The following is a 21,164-nucleotide window of genomic DNA, read 5'->3' as shown; positions in this document are numbered from 1 at the left end:
CCCTTCTGATAGTACATTGTCCAATATGACACTGCAACAAAGTTGGACAACCATGTGGATTTTCCCATTTTACATTTGCACACCTTACATCACAGCTAATTTCCCTACCCTATTTACATCTGTTCTCAGCCATGACCGCATAACAACCTGATATGTATCTTTACATGTACTCCTAATGAATACAGTCAGATGTACAAGACTGCAGAAGACTCCCAGGTGAACCTAACCTGCAGTTGTGTTATGATCCCCAAAATGCCCCATGCTTTCTGTGTGATAGTTGAATGAAAAGTAACGTGTGAAAAGAAACAGAACTCTTTGAAAGGTAAGCGAATGCATTTGAAGTTGCGATAAGGGCATCACAGCACTTTCAGTGTTAGAAGATCATTCGTGTAAGTGCATCGTATCAAGAAAAACAGAGGCTTCACCGCCTTACCTCTTTTCTTCTGTTAAAAGTAATTTATTTGAATGTAAACATCACAATCTGTTTATTACAAAACAACAAAAACATTTTTAAACTACAATTTCACATAATAACAATAACAGTCTAATGTGTCTGCCGGTGTACAGACACTGTACTGAAATAGAAACTGCGCAGAAAGATGAAACCCCGCAGTGAACAACTGTTTTTCACACTTTTCATATCCGCCACGCAAAATAAAGGCATACAACAGAGTGCCCGTTGCCATAGCATTAAAACGCCGCACACGCAAAGCTAACGCATCGATTAAAAAAATAATAATAATAAAAATAAAAAAATGTCCTTAAATCTCAAACAGCAGCGCAAAGAAACGGCGAGAGGACGACAGGATGGAAACAGGAAGGACATTTGGCTGCTGTGTTTGTTTGTCATCAGTGCGCCAGTCAATCAACCAATCACGTTACGTCTTCATTCTCGAAAGCGAGCCGACTGTCCAATCACAGACTCCCTCGTTGCGACGTCCCCCAACGCTCGGCCACATCCGGTCGTATATATGTTGCCACGAGTTAGCGGCGAATTTGGAGAGTGTCCATTTTGAGCAGCGAGTCGGCGTCTCCGGTATTTTTTCCCCCCTTAAAGTAAGTAGACTTACATTGTTGTTAGTGGAGACTTTAAAGTGAACTCGGGTGAGGAAGTTTAGACTCTTAACGCGGGTTTTTCTCCTCTGTGGACTTTGTCCCCGCGCTGCTTTTGTCTCTAATGTGTTTTTTCTAGTTAGCAGTAAATCCAGCTAGCTGTCCATTAGCCGCAGCGATGCTAAGTACGTTAACGCGGTTATTGCGCTCAGCCTATTGTGGTAAGAAATTCAGCCATTGTTCTTTGTGGCGCTCATTTGTGGGGGTCTTTATCTTTCAGTGCATGCCGTGTTTTTGCTGGTTGTTTTGATTTAGGGTTTTTTTTTTTTTGATGGCTCGGTTGTTAGCCGGGGCCTGCGCTTTGCTGCGAGCGGCAACCATGCAAAGCGCGGTCCGCTTGAACACTGGACCATGGGAGATTCACGCCGGGTTATTGATTCTTTTTGTTGGATGCAAAAGTCTTAATGTGCACGTAAACGGACCAGTGTATGTTCGTAGTAATTGCTACCTGCAGCACGGAGGGTGAAGTTAGCTTTGTGACCACTACGAAGACGAAAGATGTAGTAATTAAAACAAAGAGAAGTAATTGTGTTAACCATGCAAAGGAACGGTGTGTTAGCTCTGAGCTTTATATTCCGCTTTAATACTTAATGCTATCATTTAAACTGGGCACATGTGTGTAACGAAATGCATTTGAATGAATTGGTCACCCCTTGCGTTCACCCAAATGTGTTATGCAAGGTTAGATTAACAACTGGGCTTCTATACTCTGGTCCTGGACCTGAAGTTCTCCAATAAACCCATACTAACGGTGTCAGTTGCTTTTTGCTGATAGTGCTACTAATAAAGTAGGATTAAGTTATGATTTATTGTATTTGTTTGCAATCATTTTCCCACAAAACAATTTATCAGACCTGATGAAAGCACGCGTTTGTTCATGCTTCGTTTGTTTTTATTAGTATTTGATGCTCCTTTGTTGCATTAGTCAGTATTCATTCATCTCTAAGGTCATTTAAAGTTTGTCTTGTCCTATCAGTCTCTTTAAGAGCCCACCGTCAGAATGGCAGATGCTGAGACTCTCCTCATGGAGACATCGGACCAGAACGGCAACGAGGGAGAGGAAGACCAGAATGGAGCTGAGCAGGAGCTGATGGTTGGAGAGGATGTCCAGGATGACCAGGAGGAACAGGAGGACCAGGAGGGGCAGGAGGGTCAGGAAGGCCAGGACAATGGCACAGACGGAGGCAAGATCGATGCCAGCAAAGGAGAAGAGGATGCTGGGTTAGTGTTGAGTCCCTGAGACCCGTCTCACTCATATGAATGAGCATGTTTGGTATGCACTAAAATGTAAACAAACTGTTTCACTGGTGGCTGAATTAAACAGAGGGTATTGAAGGCATTAGTAGCATGTCTTTCCAGTTGATCTTGTCCATGACCCCCATAAGATAAGTGTACAGGAGTAAGACATAAATGGCAAGGTGTCGCATTGTGTTTGCAGTAAAATGTTCGTGGGCGGCCTCAGCTGGGACACGAGTAAAAAAGACCTGAAGGATTACTTCAGTAAGTTTGGCGAGGTGTCGGACTGCACCATCAAGATGGACTCAAACACTGGCCGATCTAGAGGATTCGGCTTCGTCCTCTTCAAAGACCCCGCCAGTGTTGACAAGGTATGTCTGCTCTTGCTCGTGCATCTTAATCGTCAGTTGCATTTGGTGCGGAGCATTGTTTCTATACACACAGCAAGCTTTCACACCAGCAAAAGCTGTTGCTAGCAAATAGGCTTGATTGTAAAGTGTTGTGACTGCTCTCTAATTAAATTTTAATGAGCATGCAGTTCTTAAAGTGGACCACAGACAAAGTAGTCATGTTGATCTCTTTTGTGTTGCTCAAAATTTAATTAGGTTTCACACACTTAAAAAAAAACATGGCCAAACTGTCACATGATGGAGGGGCAATTCCCAGTCTTGATTCATTATTGTTGCGTGTCCGTACTAACCATGTTAACACGTATCGTCTGCAGGTGCTGGAGCAGAAGGAACACAGACTGGATGGACGTCCAATCGACCCTAAGAAGGCAATGGCAATGAAGAAAGAGCCCGCCAAAAAGATCTTTGTTGGGGGTTTGAATCCTGAAGCAACTGAGGACACCATCAGGGAATATTTCGGGGCCTTCGGAGAGGTCAGTTTAATTGAATAGAGCCATTAAAATTGCTGATACACAGTAGACCCTCTCTTCTTCCAGTATAGTCCTGTATGCTCAGCCACATGTAGTTAAGTCATTTAACTGTGAGTAGTGGGGCATGGCACCCATCGCCTATGGTGATGGTTCTCAAACTTTTTGGTGTCAAGGACCCTCAAATGAATTAACATCAGGCCGCAGAGCCATATTTGACTAGATGTAGTCTCAGATTTGGTTACTTCAGAACTATTATGTACATCATGCATAGTCTCATTGGGTTAACTTCTAGTCAATGAAATTAAAATATTCCCTGTTTTTCTGCACATCCCTGAACCCCAGGTTGAACCACTGAAGTACAGAATTAAATTATTATAATGGAACCATTGCACTAGGTACTGTCATTAAGGCACTTACACTTAATTAAATATTACTACCGAATGGGTTCTGAAGTGATCGTTTTCAATTTTAATCCTGACTGCCATGCAACCATTTGTTACTGATCTAATCATTGAGCCTGTTTCCTAATTAAGATACTAGCTAATGAAGAAGTGGCTGAAAAAACGTTGCAGGTTGCGCGTTTAATAGTATGTAGTGTTTAAACAAACCTGAGCTTATAATCTCTGCTTTCTTCTTCTAGATCGAAACAATTGAGCTGCCCATTGACCCCAAATCAAAGAAAAGGAGGGGTTTCATTTTCATCACATACAAAGATGAAGCCAGCGTCAAGAAGTGTCTGGAGAAGAAATACCACAACATCCAGGGTGGCAGGGTATGTACATGTACACACACACAGACAGGGTGATTTGTGATACTGCCCTGCAACTCTAAGGTTGTATGGTCTGGTCCATCACTTTCCTAGCTACCTTTTGGAAGGACCCCGCAATGTGAACTGCAACCCCTTGGTAACTTAGTAGGGGGTTGTGGTGGTCACAACTTTATCCCACCATAGATGAACGTGACAAAAGGTCTTGAGGAGTGTGATAACCTGCAATGTTGCAATGACAAAAGAATTGTTAAATCTGCATTTGGGCTTTTAAGACCCAGGGCTGAAAGCAGTCTTAGCCCCAGGCTAAAGGCTTTTCACACTGCATATTCTTAGCCTGTGGTATATTTAGCCCTGGGCTAAGAATATGCAGTGCCTTTTGTAAGCAGTTTCATTCTGAAAAATACTTCATATAATATAAATCTGCCATTAAGTACAATTGACTTCTGTAAGGTAAATGTTTGCTGAATTTGCTGAACATTTTAATAACGTTGCAGTAATTCTGTATGAAGCATTTAATCTTCCAACGTTTTTTTTTAACACTGGATATAGCACCGTATTTATTTAGCAAATGTACACCCTCCTTAGGACTGCACACCCTACCTCCCTTTTTTGTATTATTACTTCATGTCCTATGTTTATATTGTATATATTTTTTTGCACTACAGTTAGGCTCTTTTTAATTTCACCGTACATGTGTACAGTGACAATAAAAGCGTTCTATTCTATTTATTTCTGTTATCTTGACAGTGTGAGCTAAAGATCGCCCAGCCAAAGGAGGTGTACCAGCAGCAGCAGTATGGAGCGGGACGTGGCGGTAGTTATGGAGGTGGACGGGGAGGCAGGGGCCGTGGAGGTAAGAAAAAGGCATCTGCACCTTTTTTGTTTACGTTATGTTCTGGGTCAGTTTGATACAAAAACATGCAACAATCCCAGTTTCCCCACAAAAGTTCAGTACTATGGAGAAATTGAATACTGTTCTCATTTCATAGTCACACTCTGATCCCAAGTGTATCTTAAATGATTTTATTTTTTCCCAGAATCTAAGTTGTTTTCAGCATATTGTGGTTATACAGTTGTTTTTCAGGCTGTTGAGACCAGAAGTTGCATTAGACTTTTTTTTTTTTAATCTATTACCTGGTATTTTTAATTCTTTAATAGATGTGTGGCTTGTTTAATAGAATTTTAAACAATTCGATCACTAACATTTAACATGTAGAACATACAGATTATGCTTTTGCAATGGCATAGAGAAAAGATGAACAGACACTGTAAATACGACACCAACCAGATGTGGTGGTTTTGACCTTCTTGATGCCACTTGCTCCCCCTGTAACATAGCTTCCACTGGCTGATAAATGTTATCAGTATTGTCTCATTCTCCACTGTATCAGTTCCTCACCATAGCTAGCTATGTAGTGATATAGCCTACCAGTGCAATGGCTTAAGCCAGCTAGACGTCAAGGTCATGCATGTGAAATCAAAGACAAGACTACTAGTAAATGGCTAATTGAAATGTACACTCGCCACCAACTGGACGGGGTGTATACTACAGGTTATCTACATGTAGTTATGTTGCATTAAATCGCCTTTAGTGTTAATCTGTCAAATTATGGACAGCGTTCTGGTTTTTTGGTTCAAAAATATATTTGGCGAATTGATTCGACTGAAGCCTCCATGTGATCCGTGCACTTTGTGTTTCAGGTCAGGGACAGGGCTGGAACCAGGGCTATGGAAACTACTGGAACCAGGGATACGGTAACCAAGGCTATGGAGGCTATGGTGGATATGGCGGCTATGGCAACTACGACTACTCTTCTGGTTACTATGGATATGGTCCCGGATATGATTACAGTAAGTATGCATACCAACTGGGCAGTTTTTGAGTGGATCATGGTGACATGGATTTCACTAATGGGACTATGGATGCACCAGTGTCAATTTATCTCTACTGATGTAACCTTAAGTTACAGGCGGATGCTGGGTAATGATTTGACAATGGTACTTTTATGGTAAATACTTTGAAAGCCTGTATAACTCAACGTGAGGAATAATTTACATCTGGCCAATACTCAGTCCATTTTAACATGGTCAGTATGGGTTTAAATGTGACTCTGTATATTGTGTTGGGACATTTTGAATAAAATGCTGATTATGTTACTTAAATGCTGTACTGAGTAAAGTGTTTTTTTTCCCTTCTTTGTGCCCTGCAATTTTCTTTAACCTGGACACAGTGATTGTGCAAAGCTTTCCATACTCTTGTCATAACAGTGGTGTTGCCAGATTGGGTAATGTCCTGCCTGTACAGAAACCAAAACCTGTGCTCACTGACCATATCTGGTAGCCCACACTACAGCTGGCGATGAGGTGCAAATACTGGGCAGCTGGATAAACTCATCTGGTTACAGCATGTAACTCCACCTTGTGTACAAACATGTTGAGCTTTAGAGGAGCTTGTTGGTGTGTTTTTTTTTTTTTTTTTTCACTTAAGTTAATGAACTCTACTTAACACACAGACATGAGATTGATATAGAAACGCTCATATGATTCTCTGGAAATAAGCCTATTGCCCAAACGTATTTGATTATTCCTCAACATTGATTGAATAGTACTCTCTTTGCCTGACTTATTTTCTGAATGTAAACCTGTCTGTGTCTGACCCGTCTGTCCTCTTTGTCCGACAGACCAAGGCAATGCCAGCTACGGGAAAACCCCAAGACGGGGGGCACACCAGACCAGCTACAAGCCATACTGATGATCACATGGTAGTGCAAGGTATGCCAGGGCTATGAATACCATCCTGTACATACCATCACGTTTCCCATAAGCAGAGGCAGGTGTGCCTTTTTTAACATAAAATGTGACCATTACTACGTTGTCTGTCCATCCCTCAGGACTTTTATTTTATTTTTGGGGCGAGGGTTCCCCCTTTTTTTTTTTTTTTTTAAAAAAAAAAAAAAAAAAAATTGTTTTTTTTTTATAAAAAAAAAAAAAAAAAAAAAAAAAAATTTTTTTTTTTTTTTTTTTTTTTTTTTTTTTAAATTCCTTTTTTTTTTGGGTTTTTTTTTTTAAATATGTCCCCCGTTTTTTTTCCTCCCTCAGGACTCCAGTGATCCAGTGAGACCGACAGCTGGACGGACACACTGGGCATGACTCGACCTCTTTTATGACAGAAGACCATTTGTACAGAAAACATCCGAAATGTAACTTTTCCTTTTTTTTTTTTTTTTTTTAAATCCTTTCATTTTTAGGTTTTACTTTTCCCTTTGGTGTTCTTTTTTTTCTTCCCCCTCCACATTTCCATCAATGGAAGTGTAATTTTTACTGTACTTTTTGGTACCTGTTTTGATTCTAATGTATTGTAAGGCGTGTATTTTACATGTTTGCTGGCTTTACAGGTTGAAAATCTTGGCGCTGTAAAGGAGCTTTTTTGACAAATAAAAACAGTTTTCAGTAACTTTTTTTTGTTCTGATGTTTCCAGGTTCTGGGGTGGAAGATTAAAAAGTTGGTGAATGGGTTTGGGGATTAAAATTCAGTTTAATTCAACTTTTAATATTGATTTCTATTGTATAGCTACACAAACAATGATCTGTAATAATGGAAAAAAATGTTAAATTTAATATCTGCGTAACTAAAGCCTTGCCCTCAGATGACCATTTGGTATTTTTCCCCTGTTTATGTGATATCAACAGAATTTGAACTAGTTAGAATTCCTGAAAACAAACGACTGCAAGCTCCTTCCAGGATGTGCTGAATTTACCAGGGAGGTTAACGTCTGAAACATAGATGTGTGGGATGTAATGGTGGGAAAATTACACCACACAACTTCTGTTGACTACATACTTTTTTTTTTTTTTATTAATAACAAGCAAATTGTTAAAATTTCTATGTTGGTTTAGTTTGTTTGTCACGTGCCGCTGGTTTTAGAAAGTTTTAAGATAAATGTCGTTTTTTTTTTTTCTGGACATACTTCAGGCCACTGGAGTCTCCTCAGCTAGTGTATGGCAATTTATTAGTAATAAACACTCTTGTTTGTAATGATCTGTGTATTTCTAATGCTTAATGTTACTGTTAATTGTATCCTAAAGAAGAGAGAACTAGGTTTTTATCTAATTTCTCATGATCTGGTGCTTGGACACTTGGTTTTCAGAACTTTCGAGGGCACAAGAAAATGTCCACAAAACGGTATAAATCCATGAGGTGGGTGTTTTAGTGGGACGTTTGTAAGGGTGGTTGGATCACACAAATCAAAATGGGTCTTTCTGGTAGTCGGAACTACTTTTGTAATCCACTCAGTTATTTTACACATGCACAAGCAAGACCTGTAGACATCCATTAACTGTTATAGAGAGATTTCAGATTGAGGGGTTTGTTGCATGCTGTGAACAGTTATAATCTGCACCTAGGATATGAAACTATCTTCATAAATATGCAAAGATGGATATATTTTATATTGGGCATCAAAAAGACGTTTATTTATGGGAATTGCTGAGACCGATTTGTGGACAATCTCTTGGGAATCAGAAGTTCACTTCGCCTCCTGGGCCCTGCCAAAGTGCCATTGAGCAAGCCACTGAAACACCCTGCTCAGGACATTGGACTATGCGGCAGCTTATCATTCTTGACATCCCTCCACAACCATGAATGTATGTGTATAGGTCCTGTGTGTGTAAAGTAAAATGGACTAATTGAAGTTGTGGTGTGTTATCCGGAAATAAGTAGAGGGACACGTGGTACGTAGAAGAACCGTTTCCGTAGTGTAGTGGTTATCACGTTCGCCTCACACGCGAAAGGTCCCCGGTTCGAAACCGGGCGGAAACACTTATTGACCTTTTTTTATTTTATTTTGTGTCTGTTAGAAACCAAACTCCATAGAGGGAAGGTCAAAATCCAACCCAAAAGCCATGTTTTTAATATATATATATTTTTTAACTTTAATACTTTTACATTCATTGACAAAGCACAGACCACATGGATGCGATTTAGCGGCTGTTTTACACATTTAGTATAATTTTGCCTACTTAAAAAAAAAAATCTTTAGATGCTCCCACCCGGTTTCGAACCGTAAAGTTTTCCGTCGACAACCGAGGTGAACGACGTTCAATCGCTTAATTCGAGTATTCTCTTAACTTTCTCCACTCATTCTCTATGGTAGTTCTTACCAGTGCGGGTGTAATACACACTCTAACCACAATGTAAGTTGTAATGGCAGGGTGGCGCTGTTCCCATTTAAAAGCAGTGATTCCAAGTCAACAGTTTAACGCCAGGTAAAAACTTGTAATTACGAAGTTTTTTTTTGTTCTTTATATAATTATGAATAATATTAGTTTTCCCCCTTTTTTCTAATTCAATATTGTCAGTAGATGAAGTATATCTTGGTGTTTTACTAACTCGAGAGTGCCAATGAAATTGAATTTGCTAAGGGATAGGAGTGTCAAGTTAGGTGAAAGAGGTGTGTTGGCAGGCACACAATTATATATAATATGTATTAGCTTCACATAAGTATTTTAGCTTTAGTATTCCAGCTGTTGCTAACACTCACTTGTAGATTGCAATGGCTAGATGACGAATTATAAAAGGCTGTAATAAGCAAACACAATTTAGTTTTAATATTGATTCTACACCCATAATTAAAGTTTTTACTAGAACAGAGCCCCAACTTAAACCAACAGTTACATATCTGCATTTTAATGAACAAAATCAGCATTGACGCATTATTCACACATACAAATAAATCCACATGTCCAATTAATCACATAATTACCACAAGAGTATTCAATTCATCAAGTCCTCCATTTAACACAAAGTGTAAGTAAAGTCTAAATAGACTCTAGTACTTTTATCATAACCAAGAAGAAGCACAAACAAGTGTTCTACATGTGCCTTTCTTTTGATTCATTGTCCTTTATGGAACAAATGGCAGCTAGTCTACATCTCAGCAATGACTGGTAGCATCGGGGCCTTGAACCTTCTGGACTGTCTACATGTGGTGTGACAGCGAGACGCCCAGAGACAAATAATGCCTGTCTGACTGCGGAGACTCGTCTGTGTTTCTGCTTGTGTTTTGTAGCAGGAAGACAGACGGATCTCTGCGCCTTCAGTTGTCTGTCTCACTTCATCTGCCTTTTTTTTACAGTCCGTCTCTCTCTCCTCAGTCGTCTTCTTGCTGTTCACAACGGTTACCGGTCTGCTCTTGTGGTCCTTCGGGCAAATCTCAGCAGGGTTTGGACCCTGATTTCCATCTGACCTGGAGAGAGAGGGCGCTGAGCCGTTGAAATAGGAAAATTGCAACCCTGTCTTATTCCCCTCCTCCGTCCATCCTCTTCGAAGAAGCCTGGCTGCAGTGAGGAAAGAGTCTGTCTGGCTGTGCAGCTTCCCCAGAGGGTCCGAGAGTAGAGACATGGCTGACGTCCTGCTCAGGCCAGAAGGAACAGTGTCTAGCTCTTCAGTGTCTCCACTTCTGCTTCTGCGGCTGGTTTGAAGTTCTAAAGCACCTGTAAATCACATTTTAAAGCATTTGATACATATATGGCTATTTAGCTTCTAAATATTTCACAATGTTCACCAGCTAGTTTCTAACTTTATCTGTCTGCTGCTTGGTGCTCAGCTGGTAGTGCACAGTGGGTTTATCAGAACAAAAAAACAAAAAACAACTGCCTTTGGGTTGAGGTTGTGGTTGTCTGGAAAATCAACACAATTAGCTGAAAGACTATAAAATTCTCCATTGAGTTGCAGTTGGTGATAATTCTTTTTTATTTATTTGCTGCAGCTGAGGAAGTCTCTGTGTTTTCATCTGGTCTCCACTAGAGGGAGGCAAAAATCCTATGAATGTCCATTATAAGCAAAACCAATGCAAAGCAGTGTAAGTGTCACAGCAGCAGTTCTTAAAAAGGTGATCTTTTCTCCAGTGCTTAGTCATGTTTCAGTGTGCAAATGAACCAACCAAGTTAAACCAACCTGTGGCAGACAAGAGCAAAACTTGAGACCCCGACAGCAGCCACAGTCCAGACTAGAAGATGGAAACCCCGGGGTCCTGGCTGCAGAGGTACTGCAGGAACATATGGAAAAGATTAATAATAAGAGGACAAAGGAAAAGAAGAAAACACAGTAGTATGCAGTTCCATAATAATCAGTGCACTTTTTTGTGACATGGTTGAAGTTTTCTAAGGGCTTAATTTCATCCATCATCTCTGGTTTTGGTTTTGGAAGCAGTTTGTTGAGTTTCACCACAAACAAAGCCATAGGCGACTATGACTATTAAAACAAACTCAGCAAAGCAAATTATATGTAACAAGCAGAAAACAGGACCCCTAAAGAATCAATGAAGATGGTAACCATCAAATTTTACTTAACATAGTAATAACCACCGGTGCAAATATCCAACCAAGGTACTATATTTACTCACACCACCAAACAGTGTCAGAGGTGTTCCTTAGTCTCTATTTTATCTAGATATACATATAGACATATACATATACATATGTACCTTCCTCAAAATCATCAATCATGCAAACTCCTCCAGTGTATCTATACATCAACATATTGTACAAGTAAATATACACAATAAAATATCACATAGCTGTAGAGTCAGGTAATACCAGATTTCAGGTTGAGATCCTCGTTTCTCTCTGCTTCCTCCTTTCAGGACTGACTGCTCCACCGCTACTCTCTCTGTCTGACCCCCTTTCTCTTTTCTCTCTCTCCCCCCCCTTCTCTTTTCTCTCTCTCTCTCTCTCTCCCTCTCTCTCTCTTTTTCTCTTTTTCTCTGTCACGCACTAACCCTGACCTTCTCTCTACGTCAGCCCTCATTTAAGGTAATGACACTATATGAAAAAAGAGAAAAGGCATTATACACAGCTATATATTTGTAATAGTAATTAGTAATAGTAATAAGTTAAACAATTTGTTGTTACTTTGGTTTATGTAAATATATATTGATTGAGGACAAAATAAAAGGGACACCAAGAAAAATATACTAATAGAGTGACTTTATCTGTTTGTCTTTAGCCCTGTCCAAAGTGATGCATATACATTTTACATTGAAAAATCCAAACAACAGGAAAAAAACCAAAAAACAACTGGAGATATTTCCTGAGCTTTCAACTGTACCATGTGGTCTTCATCAGATCTTATGGAGGTCTGTCTGTTCACATTTGAGTTGTAACCAGCATGCTTCCTTCCTTTCCAGCCCAAGAACTTTTTTTCAGCCACAGCAGGTAGCCGTTTTCAGTGAAAAAGATCTGATAAACCGACTGTACATTGCCTTCCCAGCACCATGACGGAGAGACAAAGTTAGCAACTAGCTACTGAACATAGTGGAGCATTTAGCTGCTAAGATTTTTTTTTAAATTTTTACTCAGGAGTTGGTAGAGACTAAAACTAGAGCTAAAAAATATGAGTATTGAACTGAATGAATGTTGCAAACACGTTAGCCATAACAACTTTATTTGGTAATAATATGTTGAGTTTACAGCATGTTGCACTGCCCCCAAGTGGCCAAAAAAATAAAATAAATGCAGGTTTGAGCCAAGATAACAAAAATCTATATATGTCCTGCCTCATGCCTCAAATTGGCGTTGAAATGTTTAGTGTTCAACTGAGAGATGTTCCTGACTTTAACAGAGTGCTTTGAGTTGTCTATTAACCATAGACCATTAACATAAAACATTTTAATGACGCTCTGGTTGGCAAAAGCAAATATTGTTTAGAGACAGGGTTGCTGCTAAATCCAGCATTTCATTGAAATGAATCTTATCATCTTCCTGTTGTCTTTGTGCTCACGTGCCTTGTTGCTGAACTCACCTCTGATAAAAAAAAACCTTTTTTGGGATTTCATACACAAGGTCTGGATTATGGACTGTAACCTCCGTCAGCAGGGCTGCGGTTTGTTTGCTCTGAACAGACATTTTGCTCTCTGATCTTCACCTTCTGAGTTCAGCAGGTTTATATGCTGTGGACAAAGCAGGTGGACCGTTGGACACTGGGGGTATCAAGGTGTGTTTGTGTGTGTCTGTTGAGTGACCACATATTCAACAACCGGTCTTTGCAATAAAGTAACGGGGGTTCAGGAAGTCATTGTTTGTATGTGTAGTTCAATATACTGTGCACACTGGACCTCACGCAAGAAGAGATTTGCTTTTGACTCTGAGTGATTTGAGAGAACTTTTCTTGTATTTAGGAGAGGAATGCTTTAATCTGGATGAATCTAGAGTTAATATATGTTACAGAAGTGAACTAAAACAATATAATATAAAATAAAACTTAAAGTAAAATTACTATTCTGTTTATGTACGATGAACATCAATGGCTTGTCATTAAACTGAGAGAAGTTATCAGACTCTCAGCTGCTGACTAACTTTTTATCTCATAACACCTTCCATTTCCAGGACTCCCGCACTGATTTGACTGCCTCCCATAAAGTCATCTCCTCTTTATTTGTGTCATGGTTGAGGTTCTTCTATGGTGTTGTTAATGCCGATGTTTCAGGTGCCCTATAATACGCCTACTCGCCCTGCTAAATTTGTTTTGTTTTGCCTGCTGATTACTGATCCGTGTTCATGCCCTTCCTTTTTACGCTTGGCATTTCTGTGAATGAAACTTGCCCACAATCGGAGCAGAACAAGAAGCTCTACAGGAATTTTCATGAACAGGTGGTATTCATGAAGTTGAAAAGAGCAATTTTCATTAAGGTGCAGTTATGTAGGTTGGCTCAATCTTCTCTTAAATCTCAATTTGTAACACTCGTATGAACAAAGCTGACAGGAAAGAATATGAAAATGTTCTTGCAGGCCCATTGTCTGAGCTTATGTGTCTACATATGTGTCGTATATGTCATGCTCAAAAGTAATGCATTGTCCAAAACCCCAACCCGGATTTCTTCGTGTCTGCAGCTGTTGCATTTGCGCGAATCAAGATGCAAGTCATGAGCATAAGGTCGTTTTAAAACTGCTCTGAACTATTCCAACTATTTAAGTATTTCACTAAATCATGTGATCATCAGCCTTTAAAAGCTGCTGTTCATATGTGGACTAGCAGCTCGACCTACATTCATAGAACGTCCTGGATCAAAGTTCAGGGGGAGAGCAAGAGCTGTATCATAGCACAGAAGGGTCAAGTTTGCTCGGCATCTGCTGCCTCATGGTAGTCATCAATCTGGGTCAAAGGTAATGGGAAACCTGATGAAACGCAGGCAGCACCGCCAAAATTCACATTCATTTACAGTACAGTGGCTACAGCTTTCTCTATGACTATTGTTTTTTTTTTTTTTATCAACAAATCCCTTGAAAAGATAAATCTAACAATGAAGACAAAGTCTGATATATTTAATTCTACTCCAAAAAGGATTTAAAACACATTAATGGGCCACACCACTGCACTGGGTGACGTGTTCCTTTTTAGAAGATACTGAAACACCAAAAGTATATAAATTCGCTGCTGAAAATAGTCCACAAGTTTACTATTTACTCCTGTTTGCTAAAGACCACAGTGACAGCTGTTTTAGGAAATTACAGAGCCTTTTTTTAAAGAATGAAACCACTGTATATATTTGTGACTCGTCATCAGTTGGAATAAATGTGAGCTACAAACAGAGTAGAGAAGTCAGAAAGCGACACAGTGGTTTAGCTTTATTTGAAATCTGTATAAGAATAAGTATAAGAAAAATGGAGAATAATCCAGCCTTGAAGTTGTATTCAAGCTGGGGGGAAAAGAGTGCAAAAACTATGGCTATTTTAATGCTGGAACCTGCAGTCCTCAGTTGCGCAGTGTTGCTCTAACATTTCTCACATTTTTCCTTTAATGTTTCCAGGAACTTTTGACTGTTTGCCTACGGGCATGATGAATAATTGCTACCTACGCTGTAGTGGCCTTCTATCTTCCTGAACTTTTAATCTGCCGAAAGGTTGTGAAAGGCTTGTTAAAAAGTTTCTAATGTTTCTAATAACCATCTTCCATGCTTTTATAGACCTGAATGAATTAGAGTTGAGGATGAGCTTCAGGGCATCATAAAAAGTGCAGAGACAAGTCTTTCAACACTGGTGAAGAAAGTGTTATGTATTTCTGTACCTCTAAAATATTGTGCCCAAGAAGAAGCTGATTATGAACAAAGTTTACATAAAACAAGGTTATCTGGTGTTGTGGATAGATCTGAACAACCTCTGTTGATAGAAAGTGAAGAGTAAAATGTGAACAAAAAATAAATGAGCTCCTCCTTATGCACCCGACTCTCTCAAAGTATAGTTAAAGAAACACCAAACTGTTAAACAACAGTGTTTGCAATGCAAAGGGTTGTTTAAAATCCAATTTTACCCTCACCACTATAGCACACACAGATAGCTGGAACACCAGATCTTAGCAAAGTGAACAATAACAATATGGACGAGGTGCACCTGTTACCTGTGCACCTGTGTGAACATGAATAGGTGTTTCTCATCAGCTGGGAGCCGATCAGCTGACATATCAATGAGCCACAGCTGATTAAAACACTCATAATGAATCTGTCAATGAAAGCTTCATTGTTCTACCTGAATGAACAGATCGCTCCATTGACTTACGTGGTATCTTGTGTTTCTGGAAAATGTGTCACTGTATTTGGGATGATTATGTAAAGCAGGTAATCACTGTGGAATTCAGCTGTCTTTGTTGACTGAACAGGAATGCGGGGTAGGGCAGCTCCGTGCCACCGGAGATCAGTTTTTGTTTCTGAGCTCTGATGTCAATTCAATTGTCAAGCATTTGTCTGACTTTTATTTAATACACCCTTCTTCACCCTTTATTTTGATAGAATCTGCTCTCTATGGAGGGTTATTTGGGTGTTGTCCTCCTTCATTCACAGTACACCCAGTAAGGGCTACTGTGGTTTGTGGCTTGCGGTTGCCGTTGTGCCTCATTAAAATGTTTCTTAACAGTAATTGTTAAAGGATGGGAGAGGTTTATTCATTCACGATTCCTGCCCAGGTTTTCTAAACGAGCACATACAGGTGACCCTTTTGCTCCCAAAACCACCTGTTACATCACTTCCACCTGTTCAATTATTTGAATACTTTGGGAGCCATCAGGTTGACTTGTTGGTTGTGTGACCTTTATATCACAGGTTTTTTATCCCGGGCCATTATTACTTACTGTATCCCATAAAAGAGAAATGTAGCTGCTTGGTATTTAAGAGTCCTTGGTTAGAGAATAAAATATTCTTTGCTTTTCTTAAAAGAACAAAGTTCACCAAGAAGTTCTGAGTTTAAGAGACTTATCCTATCTGACCTGCAAGTCGCAGCTTGTGTTTTTCTTTTAATCATGAAAGCAATCTTTTACTAACCTTAACTAGTTTTAATTGTCTTAAACCAAATAGAGAACACTCGAATGAGTCGTCTTTAGAACAGTCATATGGGTTATTTTCGTAGGCCCAGACCAACTGTAACTATTACCATTATGGAAAAATTACTAATGGAGCAGTCCTCTCCATCTGTGTGTTTATCCCTCTCCTTAATATCCTCCATATTCATCACCGTACAAAATCCACATTACTTCCTCAGAATCAAAGAGCAAGAGTGCTTTTGTAGAGCTGCCATTTTGTACTAATGTTTAACAGTCGTATACGAAGAGAAGATGGGTAACTACGCAAGGGAAGGGAAACACACTGACCCACATTTACACCTGGCAATAACACGTAAGCCGTATCTGGATATCCCATCTGGATGTCAGGTGTAAATGCAAGCCTACAATCGCATCGTTCAGACCACATCTGGAAGTGGACCGGCTCACACTGCGATTGGATGTCGGCCAGGTTTAAATGCAATCCATACAGCGTTGTCACATTCTTAGGAAAATAAATCCACTTATCAAGCTAAAAGCTCCGTTTCTTTCTTCTTGTTAAGCAGTGAAATCATTGGCAGACTTCCAGACAACTGGAAGGTGCATGTTGATCTAAGTTTATTTAAATGTAGCAACCAGGAAGTTCACATCCAGAATGTGTTGTTTAAAACAGTGTCACATTATTGTAGCCATTAGGCCATGATCTCACGGGTTTGGCGGTGATCATGTGACGATCCTCTGCAGGTAACTATAAATAATCGCAGCTACAGTAAAGGAGTGCTGGACGGACCGGCTTTTCCGGTTTCTCAGGTGTTTTGTTGTCTGCAGGTATTTCTGAACTAACTGAGAAATGAAAATTTGTCTGTGGAGACGTTAGCTGTGACAGGACGTCCAACTCAGAGCTTCCTTATTACACCAATACACAGGTAAGACATTCATTGTGCACTTCAGTTATAATATATAAATATATAAGTGTCTATATATGTGTCTTTTCTTAACTTGTTTATATTTAGTGTTGTCATCATTTGGTGTGTCATCTAATGTAATGATAATCTGATGTCATGGTTTTATGCACTTTGTAGATTTTGCTTTAAAACAATGTCATAAAATATTTAAATAAGAATTACTATTTATTTATTTGTATCCCAATAGATCAGTCTAATGTGAGCTGTTTTAGATATTTTGCCATTGATACAGTCATATAATCTTCATAAAAAATACACTGGCTTAAAATATATTATTTTTATTTTGAAAGTAGAATACAAAAGTAATTATATTAAATCACAACAACTTGACGGCTCAAAGTGTTCTGACATGTTAAGAAATCAAAAGGCAGCAAGGAAGGCCTCAAGCACATCATGCTGATTTCACAGTGAGACATTCCTTGCAGACTTTTCAGACTCAAAGCTGTGAAACATTAAAGGTGGAAATTCAAGCTGGACAGTTGTTTTCGCTCTCTCTTCGGCTTCTGATTGTCTATACAAACCCTGGGTTCACGTTTGTTTCCACTGCTAGGTTACCACTTGCTTCCTTACAGACCAAGGAAATTTTCGGGGAAATGGCAAAATACAAATTTTGTTTGGACAACTTAGATTATTCAACTTTAAAAAAACCCTAAAATTTAAAGACAAAATATGCTTTAAATTTCCCCCCACAATGACACATATTAGTGCTTTCTTATCTGACACCCCTATCAGAAGCTTATCATCAGATATCATTCGTCAGTGTCTTCCAAAACAAAAAGTAAAACTGTTTTCTGCTCTGATAACACTATAGTTAAGGTTTGGTTAGGTCTATTCACCCTGACCTCTGCCTGCTGGGAACTTTGTGGCTTTGTCACCTGAACGTAAACATCTCATTATTACTTATTTTTTATGGTACTTTTATCCGAAGCACTTTCCTATTTGCATCTTATTCACACTCACTGGTGGAAGCGTGGTGCTACCGTGGTGCTTATGTGACCATCAGGTGCAGTTATTCCTCAAGGATACTTTGTTATGTGAACCGAAGGAGTTGGGGATCAAACTTACAACCCTGTGGAGGATCCACTCTACCTTCTGAGCCACAGCCTCCACATACGCTTCAACGATGTGCTTGTTTGACCAAATGCATTAAAGTTGCACCTCTAAACTGGTATATCGGCACTCCAAAAATCTCAATACTGTGTCCTCAGTTTACTATTTCATTTCTTTTATCAAAGCATCTCCTTGATTTATAAAGAATGGGTAATCCTCAAATCCCTTTTTTAAAACCCCAATATCTTAAATATTAAATATATTTGTTTTATTTTTTAGTTTCAGTGTTGTAGAAGCCTGCTTCCAGGAATTTGTTGTTGGCATTTTGTGCATGCTTGTAACCTAATACTAAACATGTTTAACGTGAACTCTACATCCTGGTTCCTCATTTAGGTGCCATCATGTCTTCCAAGATGGTCATCACGCAGCCTCAGCCTGTGATGGAGGCCCGAGAATCTGATGAGTGGGGATCTGGGATATGTGATTGCTTTCAAGACGTACCTGAGTGTAAGTGTCTGCACTTAAGTGACATATCTATCAGACCAGTGAAAGCGCTGGAGGATAAACAGCTAGATATGTTGATGGAATGATGTCCTTTTAAGTCCGTTATCACATATTTATCTAGTTACTTAAAGTTTTTAAGTAAACATTAATAAAAATTACATTGTTTCTCTGTATTTTCTTTCTAAAATGTATGTTATAAATTAAAAACACACTACATAAAAATACAAGGGATTACAGTACAAAGTTGTTCCCTTACTGATTCAAAACCATCTTATTTGTTGATTTGTACACCAAAGAAACAAAGTTATGAGAAAGATTCAAAACCATGTGAAATGTTAGTCCATTGTTGTTGCAATAAACCAGAATAGTTGTTAAGGTAAGACATGGATTTAATTTACTTTGTGTGTGTGTGTGTGTGTGTGTGTGTGTGTGTTTTGTATCAGTATCCATGTTGTTAATATGTTGCATTTCCTTGAATTTCCCCCCCTGGTTAAGGTTGCTTCGCTTTCTGGTGCTGTCCCTGCTTTGCCTGTGTAACTACCAAGAAGTACGGCCAGTGTCTGTGTCTCCCCCTGCTGGAAATCTTCGGTGGCATCCCTGCCATCACCATGTCCATGAGGGTCTCCATGCGACAGCGCTACGGCATCAAAGTAAGGCCACGGTTCTCTGCTGTTGTCAGTCCCCTTAAAGTCCCAATCTGTAGTCTTTTGACATTTATTTACTATAGGTGAAACTATATATGAGACAAAAGGGGACAATTCACCCATTAAACATTTAGAATAAATCATTTGCAGTCCTCTCCTCCTTAAATGTGTGGTTAATTATTTATTGGTAGGAGTCTGGGAAAGGTGATTGGGTTTAAACATCCACTTTATACTATTATTCTATATTATAGATAATGCAATACATAATATTTATATATTAATACAGACAAAGAATGACTTAATCATATTATGTATTATATCTGGTGTTATGGTATCATATTACTCTTAATGCACTGCTTTGATAACAACTGACCACACCAGCAGGTCACTTTGTTTATATATCGTTTCTATTTTTATTTCTCTTCTTTTTTATTTTATATAATATTCTAGTTGTTTAGTTTTTAAATTTCTTTATTTATATATACTTATTTCTGTCCTCGGGGTGCTTCTACACCTGAAGGGTTACTTAGAGTTTATCTTATCCTACTTTGTGAAGGTTAGGGAACCTTTGTTTACCCTTTGAAGACAGTATCAGAATTTCATGGCTACAAATTCAATTTGAGGATAAGTAAATGGGGGAAGGAAATATGTATACCAAGTGTATGAATTCATAATTAAAGTACAGTGGTTCATCACAAACTTCAACCCCTTCACAACTGTGTAAGATCCAGCCTATAGATCCGATCGATGACCTGTTGATCTGACGTCGCTGTGCTTTGTTTGCAGGGCACCATGTGTAGGGATTGTCTGTGTGCCACGTTCTGTAACTCCTGCAGCTGGTGTCAGATGTCCAGAGAGATGAGGAGAAGAAACATCCAAATTGTTCTCGTCAGCGCCAAGAACACATGACCACTCTCCTCGCTCTTCGTCACTACATTACTACTTCAACACTACCTGCTTTGGCTTTTACTAACGCTAACATGTAATTAAAACAAAATGTTACTGACTGACAATCTGCCTGTAATACTAATTTATTGAGGGTTAGTCTTTCCCTTTTATTTTTCCCCCTGAGACTAAAACTTACATTCAGTTTCAAAGTGTCTTCTGTCTTATAGGTAATGGATGCACATTTATTAACTGATTTCTTGCCTGAGGTTCAGTATAAAAGTCTCAACTTGTTTTACACAGTAGATATTATATAAGCTTGTATCGCATTTTTGTAATTATTACTAATATCTGGGCATGTTACAGTTTATCAAATGCATACTTAATTAAATCCTTACACAGAAATACAGAAGAGGACAGCATTTTTTTGTTATATTGACTTTTTAAATGTTTTTCTATTTTTAATTCATGTCTGCTAATGTCACTTTTAATATGACTTTCATTCATAATCGATTTATTGACTATAAAATGAATTAAAGGAATATAGTACCAGTATTCTGTTATTTATTTGCACGTTGTTAGATGAAGGCAAACAAAGGTGTAACATACAAAGAAAGCAGAAAACAGAAAGCTACCTTTAAATACTAATGCAAAACCCAACACATTGGCCAGAGGGAGCCACATTCTTCATAATGAGCCCATACGGTTGAGGCCATGTGGGGTCACACCAATGATGTGCTGTATCTCTTTCTTCTCTTGTAAGTTGCCTAATGTTGCTTTAAAACCTCACTTATGAAAATGAGGACACTCAGAG

General features: G+C 39.0%; 2 protein-coding genes, 1 long non-coding RNA gene and 1 other non-coding gene across 4 annotated transcripts; 3 read left to right on the top strand and 1 right to left on the bottom strand.

Moving 5' to 3' along the window:
• Nucleotides 1–941: 941 nt before the first annotated feature.
• On the top strand, nt 942–7,452 carry LOC127364288 (heterogeneous nuclear ribonucleoprotein A/B). Its single transcript, XM_051401699.1, has 9 exons — nt 942–1,056; nt 2,090–2,334; nt 2,552–2,720; nt 3,074–3,232; nt 3,870–4,001; nt 4,746–4,851; nt 5,700–5,849; nt 6,680–6,770; nt 7,098–7,452. The coding sequence occupies exons 2-8, from the start codon at nt 2,114–2,116 to the stop codon at nt 6,748–6,750; spliced, it is 1,008 nt and encodes a 335-aa protein (XP_051257659.1). The 5' UTR covers nt 942–1,056; nt 2,090–2,113; the 3' UTR covers nt 6,751–6,770; nt 7,098–7,452.
• A 1,292-nt stretch (nt 7,453–8,744) lies between these two features.
• trnav-cac (transfer RNA valine (anticodon CAC)) lies at nt 8,745–8,817 on the top strand. The gene has a single exon. It is a non-coding gene; the product is annotated as a tRNA-Val (tRNA).
• Nucleotides 8,818–9,668: 851 nt separating this feature from the next.
• LOC127364607 (uncharacterized) lies at nt 9,669–11,717 on the bottom strand. Its single transcript, XR_007885042.1, has 3 exons — nt 11,595–11,717; nt 10,954–11,044; nt 9,669–10,490 (listed from the first exon to the last, which is right to left on the bottom strand). It is a non-coding gene; the product is annotated as an uncharacterized LOC127364607 (long non-coding RNA).
• A 3,774-nt stretch (nt 11,718–15,491) lies between these two features.
• ponzr2 (plac8 onzin related protein 2) lies at nt 15,492–20,905 on the top strand. The gene is made up of 5 exons (XM_051402104.1): nt 15,492–15,607; nt 17,131–17,228; nt 18,711–18,824; nt 19,317–19,471; nt 20,252–20,905. Exons 3-5 carry the CDS (start codon nt 18,719–18,721, stop codon nt 20,372–20,374), a joined length of 384 nt encoding a protein of 127 aa, XP_051258064.1. The 5' UTR covers nt 15,492–15,607; nt 17,131–17,228; nt 18,711–18,718; the 3' UTR covers nt 20,375–20,905.
• The last annotated feature ends 259 nt before the right edge of the window (nt 20,906–21,164 follow it).

The sequence above is a fragment of the Dicentrarchus labrax genome, unplaced genomic scaffold (genome assembly GCF_905237075.1).
Source record: "Dicentrarchus labrax unplaced genomic scaffold, dlabrax2021, whole genome shotgun sequence".
Lineage (NCBI taxonomy): Eukaryota > Metazoa > Chordata > Actinopteri > Moronidae > Dicentrarchus > Dicentrarchus labrax.
Note: the sequence above shows the minus strand (reverse complement) of the source record. Positions and strands in the feature narration are given on the sequence as shown.

Bases quoted from the DNA above. Each gene is read 5' to 3' on its own strand.
- LOC127364288 (XM_051401699.1), top strand. From the start codon at position 2,114: ATGGCAGATGCTGAGACTCTCCTCATGGAGACATCGGACCAGAACGGC. The intron at 4,852-5,699 runs GTAAGAAAAAGG...TTTGTGTTTCAG, and splicing joins GGGAGGCAGGGGCCGTGGAG to GTCAGGGACAGGGCTGGAAC. The intron at 5,850-6,679 runs GTAAGTATGCAT...TTTGTCCGACAG, and splicing joins TGGTCCCGGATATGATTACA to ACCAAGGCAATGCCAGCTAC.
- ponzr2 (XM_051402104.1), top strand. From the start codon at position 18,719: ATGTCTTCCAAGATGGTCATCACGCAGCCTCAGCCTGTGATGGAGGCC. The intron at 18,825-19,316 runs GTAAGTGTCTGC...CCCCTGGTTAAG, and splicing joins CTTTCAAGACGTACCTGAGT to GTTGCTTCGCTTTCTGGTGC. The intron at 19,472-20,251 runs GTAAGGCCACGG...CTTTGTTTGCAG, and splicing joins GACAGCGCTACGGCATCAAA to GGCACCATGTGTAGGGATTG.